The sequence below is a fragment of the Neophocaena asiaeorientalis genome, unplaced genomic scaffold, assembly GCF_003031525.2.
Source record: "Neophocaena asiaeorientalis asiaeorientalis breed wild unplaced genomic scaffold, Neophocaena_asiaeorientalis_V1.1 scaffold521, whole genome shotgun sequence".
NCBI classification, from domain to species: domain Eukaryota; kingdom Metazoa; phylum Chordata; class Mammalia; order Artiodactyla; family Phocoenidae; genus Neophocaena; species Neophocaena asiaeorientalis.
The window spans coordinates 787,784-800,592 of record NW_020174712.1 but is presented as its reverse complement, the minus strand read 5'-3'; the positions used below and the strand labels follow the sequence as shown (position 1 = coordinate 800,592).

The window sequence follows — 12,809 nt, the reverse complement described above, 5'->3', positions numbered from 1 at the left end:
AAAAGCCCGTGGCACTTTCACTGAATTCAACGACTGCGTAAATAAATTGTATTTACAGCCTAGTTAATAGGGGTTTTCACCAAGGAGCTAGCTACCTGGCGGCGTGTCTGCAAAGCCTCTGGCTCTCGAGGCCCTTTGGTTCTCCACTCACTGGCTTTGCAGTGTCCCCACACGACCGCTGCAGGGGCCTCAGCCTGTCGGGAGGTTTAGGACACGTGGTCCTTCCTCAGAGACAAGATTCAGCCCTAGCCCCAGGCTGAGCGCTCCAGTGCTGAGGTCCCGGGGGCCAGAACCCAACTTGGGTGGGGTCTGGGGGCGACAAGCTTGCCTCACACCTGGCTCTGGAAGCTGAGAGCGCCCTTATAAGGGGCCTGGGTCTGAGGGCTGTGGTCCGAGGGCGGCCTCATCTGCCACCCAGGCTCCCCCGCTGACCCACGGGGCCTGGCCGGGTCTTGCTTCGGGCTCTGGGCCTCCCCGATAGGGAAGGGTGGCAAGAGCTGGGGTTCAAACATCATCCCAGCCAACGCCCCACCAGAGGCAGCCCTGCCAGGGACAGGGCCCCTCTCCATGTCTTCTGACTATGGGACCCTGCTCAGGGCTGCCAGGCCCTGTAGTGTCCCCACTGACATTCTAAAAACTAAATCTAGCACAAGACTCAAGGGCTCGATACTTGCCGCCTCAACCTCGTTACCAGGAAGCAAAGTTTCGTGACCCTTAGAGGAGAGGAGGTTCTCGGTCAGCAGGAGGCTCAGAGCACAGGGCGAACCTGCAGGTCTCTCCACGCAGAGCTCCTCCCCTCTCCCACAATACCCAACAGGGATCCCTCCAGGAGTTGGGTTCAACTGGGTTAAGCCACAGTTCTGCCACTCCTAGGTCTTTATGAGTCTCACTGTTTCCCTCCGTAAAATGGGCAGAAACACCTCTGTGGGCGAGGCTGCAAGACTGACAACACAGGTGTGCTACAGAGACGACACAGGAGTGGATGACGGGGCCCTCACTTCCTCACTCCCGGCCTCTCTCCCTTCCCACTCCTGTCTCAGGCCAGGATGAAAGCTGAAACGTCCTCCAGCTCGCCTGAGATCCAGACCCCACTGCCAACAGCAGGCAAGCCCACCCAATGGCCCGCAGCGCCTGGTATTTTAACAAAGCAAAACTGAACTGTTTTTCCCCATTCACCCTGCGCCCATGGCCTGGCCCGGGGCACTGTCGGCCCGCCAGCCCCTGCGCTGCCCGCCTGATGCCCCCCCACCCTGCCTTCTGAGAGCATGTGACTCTTGCCGGCACCAGGAGCTGCTCCAGGCTCATCTGCTCTCCCTCTGCCTGCGCCCTGGGGTCGGCATGTCTCCAAAGAGCCTGTGTCCAGGAGGAGGGTGCGTCCCCGTTCTGAACACAAACCCAGTCACATCCGTCCTTGGCTGAACAACCACGGCTGCTCGAGGGAGGACCGTCTTGGCCACTGCAGACACAAGGGCCCACATCAGACAGAGAAGCAGAGCGGGAACCAGCCCCATGAGCACCGGACGTGCCCATGGGGAAGGAGGACGCACCACATGTCCATGTGCTTCTGAGGGCCCGCGGCTGCACCACGGGGGAGGGGGCTCAGCACGCACAGCACGCACCATCTAAGATCGAGGGAACACAGGCTGTGCACTCAAAATTCAAAACAAATGTTTATAAAGTACAACTTAAATATAAAAGTGTCATACTCTACGCTTAAATCCCAAGATTAATATTTGGAGGGTGACTGTGGGCAGAGCAGTGCGCGGATTCAGATGTGCTAATTCATAAAGGCCAGAGGGTCTGCACAGTTCACACTTCATCAAATGGGAAAGACAATTTTCCTAAGTTTTAAATTTAAAATTGAACATAGTAGTTCAAAAACTAAAACAAAGAGAACTTTTATCCTCCTAAGCTAAATGGGGTTAAGCATCTCGTAAACCCAAGAGGCAGCATGATTTCCATCTCACACTCATGTGTGTTAAAAACCTCACAAGCAAAAACACACCTTTTCCAGGCATCTCTGCAGGCTCCCATCCCCGGCAGCACATGTGCTCCATCAATCCCACCCCTACGACTTGTAATAAACGTTATCACGGGAACAAAACTGCTCTGAGAGGAGATGCAGGTTTTACGTCCTATTATCCATGATCCCTGAGATAATTATCAAGTGTCTTGTCAACAGGCACAAGAACAGATGATCTCAAAGAGCTGTCAGGACGGGCATCCCAACAGCAAAAGCGGGAGATGTGTCTTCAATGAGAAGTTTAACTAGTAAGTCTTAACGGATTCCAAATATCCAGGTACCTCAGATTAAAATAATTTTGCTGATAAATATACATGTCTAATACTTTCAGTTGCCACAATTTAAAGCACAGTCTTTTTAAAAATAAAGTGATTTTAATTTTTCAAAATCAGCTTTAAAAGAGCAATGTGTAACAAACAGAATGAAAACAATACTTTCTACCAACCAATACTGCTGGAGGGCTCCTTGGTGAATTTCACTTTCTCCCAGCATTTGAGGCAAGGCAGGGAGTAAGACCACTGAACGTCTGAACATCACGCTCTGAAGCAAACAAGCTGTCAGCGTGGACCTGCCTGCCCAGACCCCCACCAGCCCCAGTGGTCAGTGCCTCTGCTTTTCAAAGGGACGATGGACCCGCTCCTGTGCAATCACATGGGGCTCCTACCGCAAACGGAGCTCGTAGTTTACTTAAATACAAATTACCAGCTATTTTAGACCAAAAGAAATGTGTAGCCACTGGACTCTCAGTTCTCTGAGCCTCCAGGGCTATGAAGGAGCTGGGTACCCCATGAACTGCTTGCCAGTTTAAATAGGGACTTAATTCTAACTGGCCAAACCTACTTAGGGATTCACGTTAAAAGCAGAACATAAATGAAAGGTTATTTTTTTCACGGTAGGAACACAGTAAAACATCATTTTTAAAAAGCATCTGTCAGCTTTGGTTTGTTGAAAGGCGCCTTGTGCCTCTGTGTGTGTGTGTGTGCGCGCGCGCGCCCCCATGCGCGCGCCCCCATGCCTACTGCAAACATAGTCCTAAAAATCAATTTAGAGATTAAAAGTCTCTTTTTTGCTTAATTTCCACTGTGCTCAAAAACAAACAAAAAAGTAAGGTGCTTGGGTCCAGGAAGGCAGCTCTGTGTCACCACAGGAGCTCAGTGAACCGCTGACCTCCGGCCTGTGCCGTCCCCCTCTCCCAGCAAGAGCAGGTTGTAACTTGAAACTCTGCTGTCTGTCAAAAAGCAATCAGTGGAACATAAAAAAGCAGGGGAATGGACATTGATGCCTGCAGGAGACAAGTACAATCACCATGCAACGGGTGGCTGGAGCTGGGACATGAGAGACACAGAAAAAGGTCACTGTGGAGAAAAACATCCTGTCTGAAATTAATGCGACGAAATACCAAACAGAGATCAAGTCTCTGTGTCACAGGGGAATTAAGTCATTTTGATATAATTTTCAGAGACGACTGCCATCTAAACTTGCTATTTCAGGTTAAAGACACAAGCCAAATAAAAATAAAATTTCAGGAAAGTGTTCTTTGGAAAGTAGACACCTGGGAAGAACTCAAAAGGAAACAGTTTGACTGCTGGTGGTAAACTATTCAATTCTGAACTATTCTTCCACACAGTCACGTGTTTTAAAATCTAACAGTTGCATATAAAAAAGGAAGGGGTTTGCTCCATTTTTAACAGAGGTATTAATGGCAGCATTTCAAGGAATTAGGTCTCCTTCGCTGTGGTCTTAGGGCAGAATGCCTAACAGGCTCCTGCCTGAGTCAGACGGTGCTCCCGGCACACCTCCCAGCTGCGAAAGCTTCCTCATCAGGGGAAACTGGGTGCATGTACTTTCTATTAGAAAAGGCTCTCATGAAAAAAAAAAAAAACAGAAATAGGAACTTTTTCTTCCATTCTGAAAAAAGCAAAGGAAAATGAAAACTATGTGGTAGAAAAAAAAGCACCTCTGATCTTTTTTTGTGTGTGTGGTACGCGGGCCTCTCACTGTTGTGGCCTCTCCCGTTGCAGAGCACAGGCTCCAGACGCGCAGGCTCAGCGGCCATGGCTCACGGGCCCAGCCGCTCCGCGGCACGTGGGACCCTCCCAGACTGGGGCTCAAACCCGTGTCCCCCGCATCGGCAGGCGGACCCCCAACCACTGCGCCACCAGTGAAGCCCACCTCTGATCTTTGAGACCACCCCATCAATGTCAGAAATATTTTTCTTTTCCTTAAAAAAGTTCACTTTGATGATAAAGTGATACACATTTCCCTCAACATCTATGTACACAATATACTTTATTTACCATTGGTGTAAAACTATACATTTATTTTTAGTAAATATATACTGTAGATCTTTCTGGTAATGGATGAGATTAGAAATGATATTGAGTCATTTGCAATTCTCTAGCCAAATCATCCCTATGAACCACTGTCTCTCAGAGAAGCATAACTCTCAGAGGACAAAAAAACACGTGGAGCTAATCTGGGGTCATGAGGAATAAAATTAGCTAAAAAACTATATTTCCAAGGATGGATGTTAATGGGAAACAGTAAAACTGATGGGGCCACATGCTTATAGGAATTACATAAAAATAAAAAAAAGAGACCATAAATATTAACAAATAACTTCTAAAAAGTGACTTCGAGATATTTCATTATGAGAGAAAAACATCAGAACAAACGGTTTTATGATGTACGTTTTTAGAGTGATTATCTAATGGAAAAGTGATTATCTAGAATTTGAAACCAGCGTTGGCAGGCTTTTTGAAATCATATATAAATGAAAAATTGCTACTGAAAATAAGATCAGAAATGGAAATTCATTGAAACTTTCCCTGTGGCCCTTTTCCCTGTTTGATGACAGCCTCCAGACCTTAGTCTGGCATAGTAGAGAAAATGTTGCAAAACAAACACACACTGACAAATCATAAAGGAAAGGAAGAAGTTCCCCAACCTCAGTAAACACTGACTCAACTGATTCCCTTTTCCACCTGATATCTGTAGAGCTTAAGAGACACTTTAAATTTTCTTAGGGTATTTCTTGGAATCTGATACAGCATTTTCAATTTTCTCTTTTCAGTAAAGACTATGTTTATCTGCCAACCTCTCCATAGCTTTTTCTCCCACAATATTCAATATGGGTTTTTTTTCCATTTTATCCTTATAATGAGAGAAGGTATTTAGTGGATGCTTATGAATAAAGGAATAAATTGATAATAGCACTGCATCAGTTCACAAGAAAGAGACGCTCAATATAGTATGCAAATTCAATGAATGATAGTTTGTTAATGACTTTCATCATAGAATTATAAACGGAAAAACAATTAGCTAAGATTTAAGCAACAGTTGGCAAGCTTTCTGAAATATTAATTAAAAGGAAGATAGTTCTCAAAATAAGACCAGAAATAGTACTCAAATGGGACATAATTGGAATCCTACGCCATGACCAGTCTGACGTGATCTCCCCATTTAAGAGGTAGATATCCACTGAACTTTCATCTTCTCCCAAAACTTTAACACTTAAAAAAAAAAAATTCTCAACTTTGTCCAAAATTTTTCCTCGCAGTTTTTTAAGCAGCAATTACTATGCCATCAGCTATTCAGAAACATTTTAAGTGCACATAAGGCTGTGATCGTTTTTGTTGGGCTTGGTGACTGCGTCCTAACCCAGGAGATGCAGGTGCTGTGGGGACATTCAAAGGCAACTCGGAAAGCTGCCTCATTACAATGGGGAGACAGAGGATAACCGATAACTTTTACTCTAATACTTTTATTTTTTTTCCAGTTTAATCGATACTGGCTTTTTCAGCAGACAGATCTGGAATTCAACCCAAAGGGCACAAGGCTTGCCTGACCATAGCCGGGTCACCTGTTCTCTGGGTGAGGATGTTGGGGAGGAAGTGCCCATCCTCCCACTGGCTTCTGCCGCCCCAGCCGAGCAGGGAGGATCCCTGGCTCCCATCGTGCCCCCACTGCGCCTGGCACCCTCTGCTTGAGGAACCGTCCTGCTCCCACAGTCCTGAAGCCTTGTCCGGGCGCTGTCGTCTCTCCAGCCGCTGGGTCGTGCACCCCGTCTTCCCGACAAGGTCCCCCTCGGCCACTTCCACGTCCCACACCCAGGGTGACAGTGATGGCAGGCTGCTCACGTGGGCCTCGGGCCTCACGCCTCACGAACGTGACCCGCGTTAATCCTCACGACTCTGCTGTTCACCGAGTAGTCATACATCTTAAATTTTCTGTCTACTGTGATGCTCTGACATCGTAAGTCCCTCCTGGCTGGGCAGAGACAACCCCCCACCAGCCAAGGGCCCAGCCAGGAGCCCGCCTGGGACCTATGCCGACAGCCCGGCCAGGCCCGGCCTCCTCTGCCTGCCCCGCCCCCGGGGAGGTGGCCCTCCTCTGCCCGAAACACCAGGGCCGGATGCCCGGCAGCTTGGGGCAGCCCTGTCGCCCAAAGCCCGGCAAAATCACTAAAAGGAGCCAATCGTACGTGTTCCCCCCGCCCCGCCTGCCTTTCCTCTGGAAACCCCAGTAAAGGCCGTGCCCTCAGTCTTCCCTCCGTCCTGTCCTCTGTCCCCTGACCCCCAACGTGCCCGGAGTGGCCCTGCCTCTAGGACCCGAGAGCCCAACAAACCGTCCTTCCTGGGCCTGTCCTGAGCCTCCTCCGGCGGCCGCTCCTGACTGACCAGCTCGTGAAAGGACACAGAACAGGCCCCACCTTACAGACGAGGCCCGAGGGTGCCAGGGAGCACCTTCTCCGGTGCGCCGCAACCTGCACACACGCCCGCGTGACACCTGTCAAGCCCGGGAGAGAGACCTACTGCTGCTCCCAGCACACCTCCCGCCTCCCCCGCCCCAATGGTCCCCGCCTAGCCTCGACCCTCACGTCTTCCATCCTCCCTTCGGCTGCTGACCTCCTGGACAGATTCAGTGCCCGGCCACGGGTGCTGACCGGCAGGGAGGGCGCTAGTCTGACCTCGCTGGCTCTGCCCTGGGCGACACCGCCTCCGTGGGGCTCGTTACACACAGGGGATGGTGACAGAGGAACCAGACCTGAAGCTGGTGTGCCGAAGCCCAACTTGTCCTGCTGCTGGCCACAGGCTGAGGCTTTCCGCACTCCCCAGAGGTGACAGTGACCCCACCCGGGTCCCAGGGCTAGAGGCTCACCACTAGCAGTGGTCAGGAGGTAGCTGAGACCCGGTCCCCAGTCACATCCAAGGTACGGGACCCTGCAGGGCATGTCCCCACCTGGCTGAGCCCCCTCCCTGGTCCCTGAGTTATTCCCCACCTCCCATGCCGTGGCCTGGGCCCTTCCCCTCCAGCTCGGAGTTCTTCCCCGCACCGTGTCCACCCCCGCTCCGGCCCCGGTCCATCTCTGCGTTAACCCTCTCCAGGCCCTGCGGCACGCACGTTCAGTCCTGGAAGATCGCTGAAAGGAAAAAGGGCTCTTGATCCATAAGAGAAGGGATCTGCCGCATCACACTGAACACAGAAGAAAACACCGAAGTGACACTTTTGTGGATAAAGAGAGTCGGGCTCTTCCTGCAGGTCAGTGAGTGACTGCTCGTCCACCTGCTGGGGCGCCCGAGGCACGTGGTTCCACACAAAGGAAGGCGGGGTCTTCCCAACTGAGACGGACCCCAGCCAGTACCCATGGGTCTGAGACTCCAAAGGAAGCTGCGGGCAGTGTAAGTCTGAGGGTGCAATGGGGGAGACACACAAACACACGTGAACATACATGCAGACAGACACACACATGCACATACACGCAGACACACACATACAGCTACACACAGACACACGCGAGTAGCAGGGAGGGGATGACAGCAGCGTCCTCCTCCTAGCCCGGACCCCGGCCCTGGATGGCCCTCACGTTCGCCCATCTGAGAGTCCACGGCCAGCGTGGAGCGGGCCCGGAAGGGCGAGTGCCCCAGGCTCCACTGGGGTCTGTGCATCAGAGGACAAGGCTCCACATGCTCCAAGCGGAGAAGCTGCAACAGACAGAAGCAGAGCCGGCGGACTTTCTGAAAAGGGGCGAGGTGCCTGTTGGGAGGTGGGGGGACGCTGGACTGAGGACACCCCTCAGCAGTCAGCCTCCAGTGAGCAGGCCAGCACCCGCGAGATGGCCAGAGAACCTCAGTGCAGCTCCCTCTCTGCAGCGCCCCGCCGGGCTGTCCCGAGATCCCTCCTGATTCCACAGTCCCCACCGGGCTTCACCCGTAACTCTGTGCTGGATGCTCACCCGCTCTCCCCACCACACTCTGTGCGGGACCCACCGCTGCCTGTTAACCCAGAAGCTCCCAAAGGATGCCCAAGGGATGGCCTCCAGTACAGGCCACAGGCTTCCCCGGCATCAAGGGGAGAACAGTAAAGATTTACTTCTCCCTCCAGCAGCCTTGCTGCAAAGGCGACAGCCTCCTTTCATCCCGAGAAGCTTTGCCACAAACCGCATAGGAGGCCCCATCACCCAGCAGACGCCGACCTGCAGGGAAGCCTCAGAACTGCCCCCCGGGCAGCACGCCAGCCCACGGGACTCATGCTTTCTCACCCTGAGCTCCAGCTGAGGGGCTTTCTTCCAAGGCACGTGGTAGGGCTCCCGAGAAGAGAAGCACTTCGCCCAGCTGCCCTCACCCTGGCCCCCAAGGCACCCCGGGCTGGAGAGCTCTGGGCTTAGCAGCCCCACAGTCCCCCTCCTGCCGGGCCTCTTCCTCTGAAGCCCAGATACGCTGCAGCCCTGCAGCCGCCTCCGCCGCCCCGGCCCACGGCACCCCGAGCGCGGCCAGCGGGGCATCTGCTCCACCGTCACTCGGCCTTCATCGGGTCCACGTCACGGGCCCCGCAGACCAGGAAGACAAGAGGCGGCCCTGGTTTACACCGCAACCCGGTACAAGCGCTTAGAAGCTTTTCCGGCTAAAACCCCACCGAGTGGTCCTCGGTGTTTGTTACCCCAGCACGGCTGCTCCTGAGACCTAGTTAAGAAGATGCGGAGAATGGATATTGCGTTTCTCACTTACAATGGCTGCTTGGACGCTTTCAAGACTTACTAATCCAGCCTTTCACCACGATGTTCTGCAACAGCCCAACTTTACTCGGTAACTTTGTCAGAGACCCAACAGGAAGGAGGCCTGTTCGAGGATGGATGGTGAAAAGTCGAGTCCTCTGGGTGCAGCGAGCTGAGGGTTGGGAGCAGGGCGCTGCCACCAGGCTTGGCCAGGTCGCATTACCGGAAGGCTGGAGAGCAGGTGCTGGCGAATGAGGGCAGAGCCCAGGCAGGAGAGGAGGCCCAGTCAGGGTGCAGGGGGTCAAACAGCCACAGGGGCCCGTGAAGGCCACAGTCAGGGCTGCCCCCGCGAACCTCACAGCTAGTCTGCAGAGCCTGCTGGCTCCACCGCTGGTGGGGGTTATAAAAAGTAGCTTGGGGACCCATCAAAATACTGTAATGCCCGCTTTGGAGCTAACATCTGACTGTTGAGGAATTTTGCCACTATGAGATGATCTGTTCTTTAAGGCTGACCGGGTGAGTCCTAAAGCCTGGGGCTCAGAGCAATGGGGGAAGCCAGGCAAAGTGTTTTTCTACAAAGGAAGCCACAGACTGGGAACATTATTTACTCTTCTCTGTATTCTGCCTTCCTGAGAAATTCATTTCTTCTTCCTACTTTAAGCAAATGCTTATTAACCAGAGTTGCCACTGGGCTTTTCCTTTCAAAGGGCAAAACCACAACAATCTGTTTTAAACGCAGAGGAGGAAAAAAATAACCATGGCCCGAACTAATCCAAATAAAAAGAGAAACATATCTAAAACCTTCAAAACCATAAAACTCCTAGCAGAAAACATAGGGGAAAAGCTCCTTGACAACATGGGCCTCAGCAATGATTTTTTTGGATTTGACACCAAAAGCAAAGACAACAACAGCAAAAACAAACAAAAGAAACTAAAAAGCTTCTGCAAAGCAAATGAAACTGTCAACAAAATGAAAAGGCAACCTACTGAAGGGGAAGGAATATTTGTACACTGTATAGCTGGTAAGGGGCTGATACCCGAAATACAGCGAGAACCCATACAATTCAATAGCCAAAAACCCAAACAATCTGAATGAAAAATGGGCAGAGGAGCTGAGCAGACATTTCTCCAAAGAAGACATACAGGTGGCCAACAGCTATACAAAAAGACGCTCAAGATCACTAACCATCAGGGAATTGCAAATCAAAACACAATGAGACATCACCTCACGCCTGTCAGAATGGCCATCATCAAAAAGACAGAAATAGCAAGTGCTGGTGAGGATATGGAGAAAAGGGAACTCTTTTTTTTTTTTTTTTTTTTTTTTTGGGGAGCGGTTGCGCGGCATGTGGGAATCTTCCCGGACCGGGGCACGAACCTGTGTCCCCTGCATCGGCAGGCGGACTCTCAACCACTGTGCCACCAGGGAAGCCCAGAGAAAAGGGAACTCTTATGCACTGTTGGTGGGATGTAAATTGGTGCAGCCACTATAGAAAACAGTATGAAGTTTCCTCAAAAAATTAAAAATAGAACTACCGTACAATCCAGCAATTCCACTTCTGGGTATTTATCCAAAGAGAAGAAAAACACTAACTCAAAAAGATACATGCACCCCAATGTTCACTGCAGCATTATTCACAATACCCAAGACAAGGAAACAACCTAAGTGTCCACTGATGGATGGATGAATAAAGCAGATGCGAAGAAAGAAGGAACTGTTTTCATTTCCAATAACATGGATGATCTTGAGGGCTTTATGCTAAGTGAAATAAGTCAAAGAAAGACAAATACTGTAAGATCTCACTTATTTGTGGAATCTAAAAAAGAAAACAAGGAGCTCAGAGATACAGAGAACAGACTGACGGTTGCCAGAGGTGATTGGGGGATGGGAGAAATGGGTAAAGATGGTCAAAAGGTACAGACTTCCAGTTATAAGATAAGTTAAGTCTTGGGATGTAGTTGTACAGCATGGTGACTATAGTTAACACTGCTGTATGGCGAATTTGAAAGTTGCTGAGAGAGACAGTAGGTCCTAAAAGTTCTCATCACAAGGAAAAGAAACTGTGTAACTGTATGAGGTGATGGATGTTAACTTATTGGGTGGTGGTTTTGCAGTACATAGCCCATCAAGTCACTGCGCTGTATACACACCTTAAACCCACACAGTGCTATATATCAATCATATCTGAACAAAACTGGGAAAAATAGAATCTTCCCTTTTTTAATATTAATGATTATAGGGTAATGAGAAGTTTGCTGGGCTTTCCATGAGGTGTCTGGAGTTCCCTGTATCTCTGACATTCATTCTAAGGCATGTGCCAGGTTAACCAATTAAATGTATCCATCCTGCCTTTGGTGTTGGCGAAAAATACTACCATAGCTTAATAACACTAGTTACGTGCCCAGAAACTCAGAATCCCTGCAGGTAAATGGTTTGAGAGTCAGAATCTGGGCTTTGGGAGGAGCCCCTTACAATCCCGGGTCCTCACAGCCCCCTTCCTCGCAGCCCCAGGTCCTCACAGTCCCCGTCCTCGCGGTCCCGGGTCCTCACAGTCCCCGACCTCGCAACCCCGGGTCCTCACAGTCGCCGTCTTCACAGCCCCGGGTCCTCACAATCTCCGTCCTCGCGGCCCCGGGTCCTCACAATCTCCGTCCTCGCGGCCCCGGGTCCTCATAGTCCCCGTCCTCGCAGCCCCGGGTCCTCACAGTTCCCGTCCTCACAGCCTCCGTCCCCACAGCCCCAGGTTCCCACAGTCCTCACAGTCCCGGGTCCCCACAGTCCCGAGGGCCTAGAGTCCCCGTCCCCCAAAGCTCCCGGTCCCCACAGACCCCCGATCCCCGCCTACCGTGCCTCCGCAGCGCCGCCATGCCGGCCTCGCTGCCCCGGCGACCCCTGCGACCCCAGCCCAGGCGCGAGCAGCGCGACTGCACTTCCGGACTCCGTCCTTGTAGGCCCGTCCACAACAGCAGGCCTGCCCAATCAGGATCCGCGGTCTCTGCCGCTGAACGCCAATCAGCCGCACACCGGCTGCAGATTGGCTCTAACGCGCGCTGTCGGCATGGCCCGTGGGCGTTAGTACTCCGAGCATGCTCAGAGGAAAGGGTGTGACCCGGTGAGCCGACCCGGGCTGCGGAGGGGTCATGGGGCGGGGTCAGCGGGAGGGGCGTCAGGGGTTAGGGGGTCATCACAAGACCGTCGCTGGAAGCGGGTGCGTGGGTCAGCGAGAGGTGGTTAGTGGGTCAGCAGGAGGGGAGTCAGGGGTTAGGCGGTCGCTGGGAGGCGGTCAGCGCGGGGCGGGATTGTGTTCCTGGGTGACCGCCCACAGTGTCACCCTGGGTCCCAGCGCTGCACAGGGATGCGAGCAGTGGGAGGGATCTAATGAGCGCCCATCGGGCCAGGGTCCTATCGTACCGCAGAAGCTGGGACTCAGAGCAGAGAGGAAACGGAAGAGGGGAGCCCGGAGACTGACCAGGAAGACCGCCGCCCCCTGACCCCTGTGGCACTGACCCCTTCTGCCCGCTGTTGCGACTGCGGCAGGTGGATTTCTTCCCTGTGCTCCCCTCCAACCGTTTCACCTCTGGGACCTTGGTTTATTGTTTACCCTTCTTCCTTGAATCCGTTTCTTGGAGAACTTATTTCCTGAGAGCCTGTCTGTGCCGGGCCCTGCTATGGAAGCCGGGGCACCTCCTGACGGGCTGAGAAACAGACAAGTCCTCGTGAGACAGAGAGCACGTCACTGTCCTCCCACCGGGAAGGGGTTTCGGAGTAGGGAGGTGGGAGGTCAGGAAGGC

General features: G+C 52.2%; 1 protein-coding gene across 2 annotated transcripts in view; it reads right to left on the bottom strand.

Annotated features, from left to right (window-relative positions):
* Positions 1–11,977, bottom strand: part of ERICH1 (glutamate rich 1) — a 59,653-nt gene extending 47,676 nt beyond the window's left edge. For both annotated transcript variants that reach the window (XM_024760012.1, XM_024760011.1), the window contains exon 1: positions 11,864–11,977. In XM_024760012.1, the coding sequence (XP_024615780.1) occupies positions 11,864–11,885 (22 nt within the window). In that variant the 5' untranslated portion in view covers positions 11,886–11,977. The remainder of the gene's footprint in view (positions 1–11,863) is intronic.
* Positions 11,978–12,809: the final 832 nt, after the last annotated feature.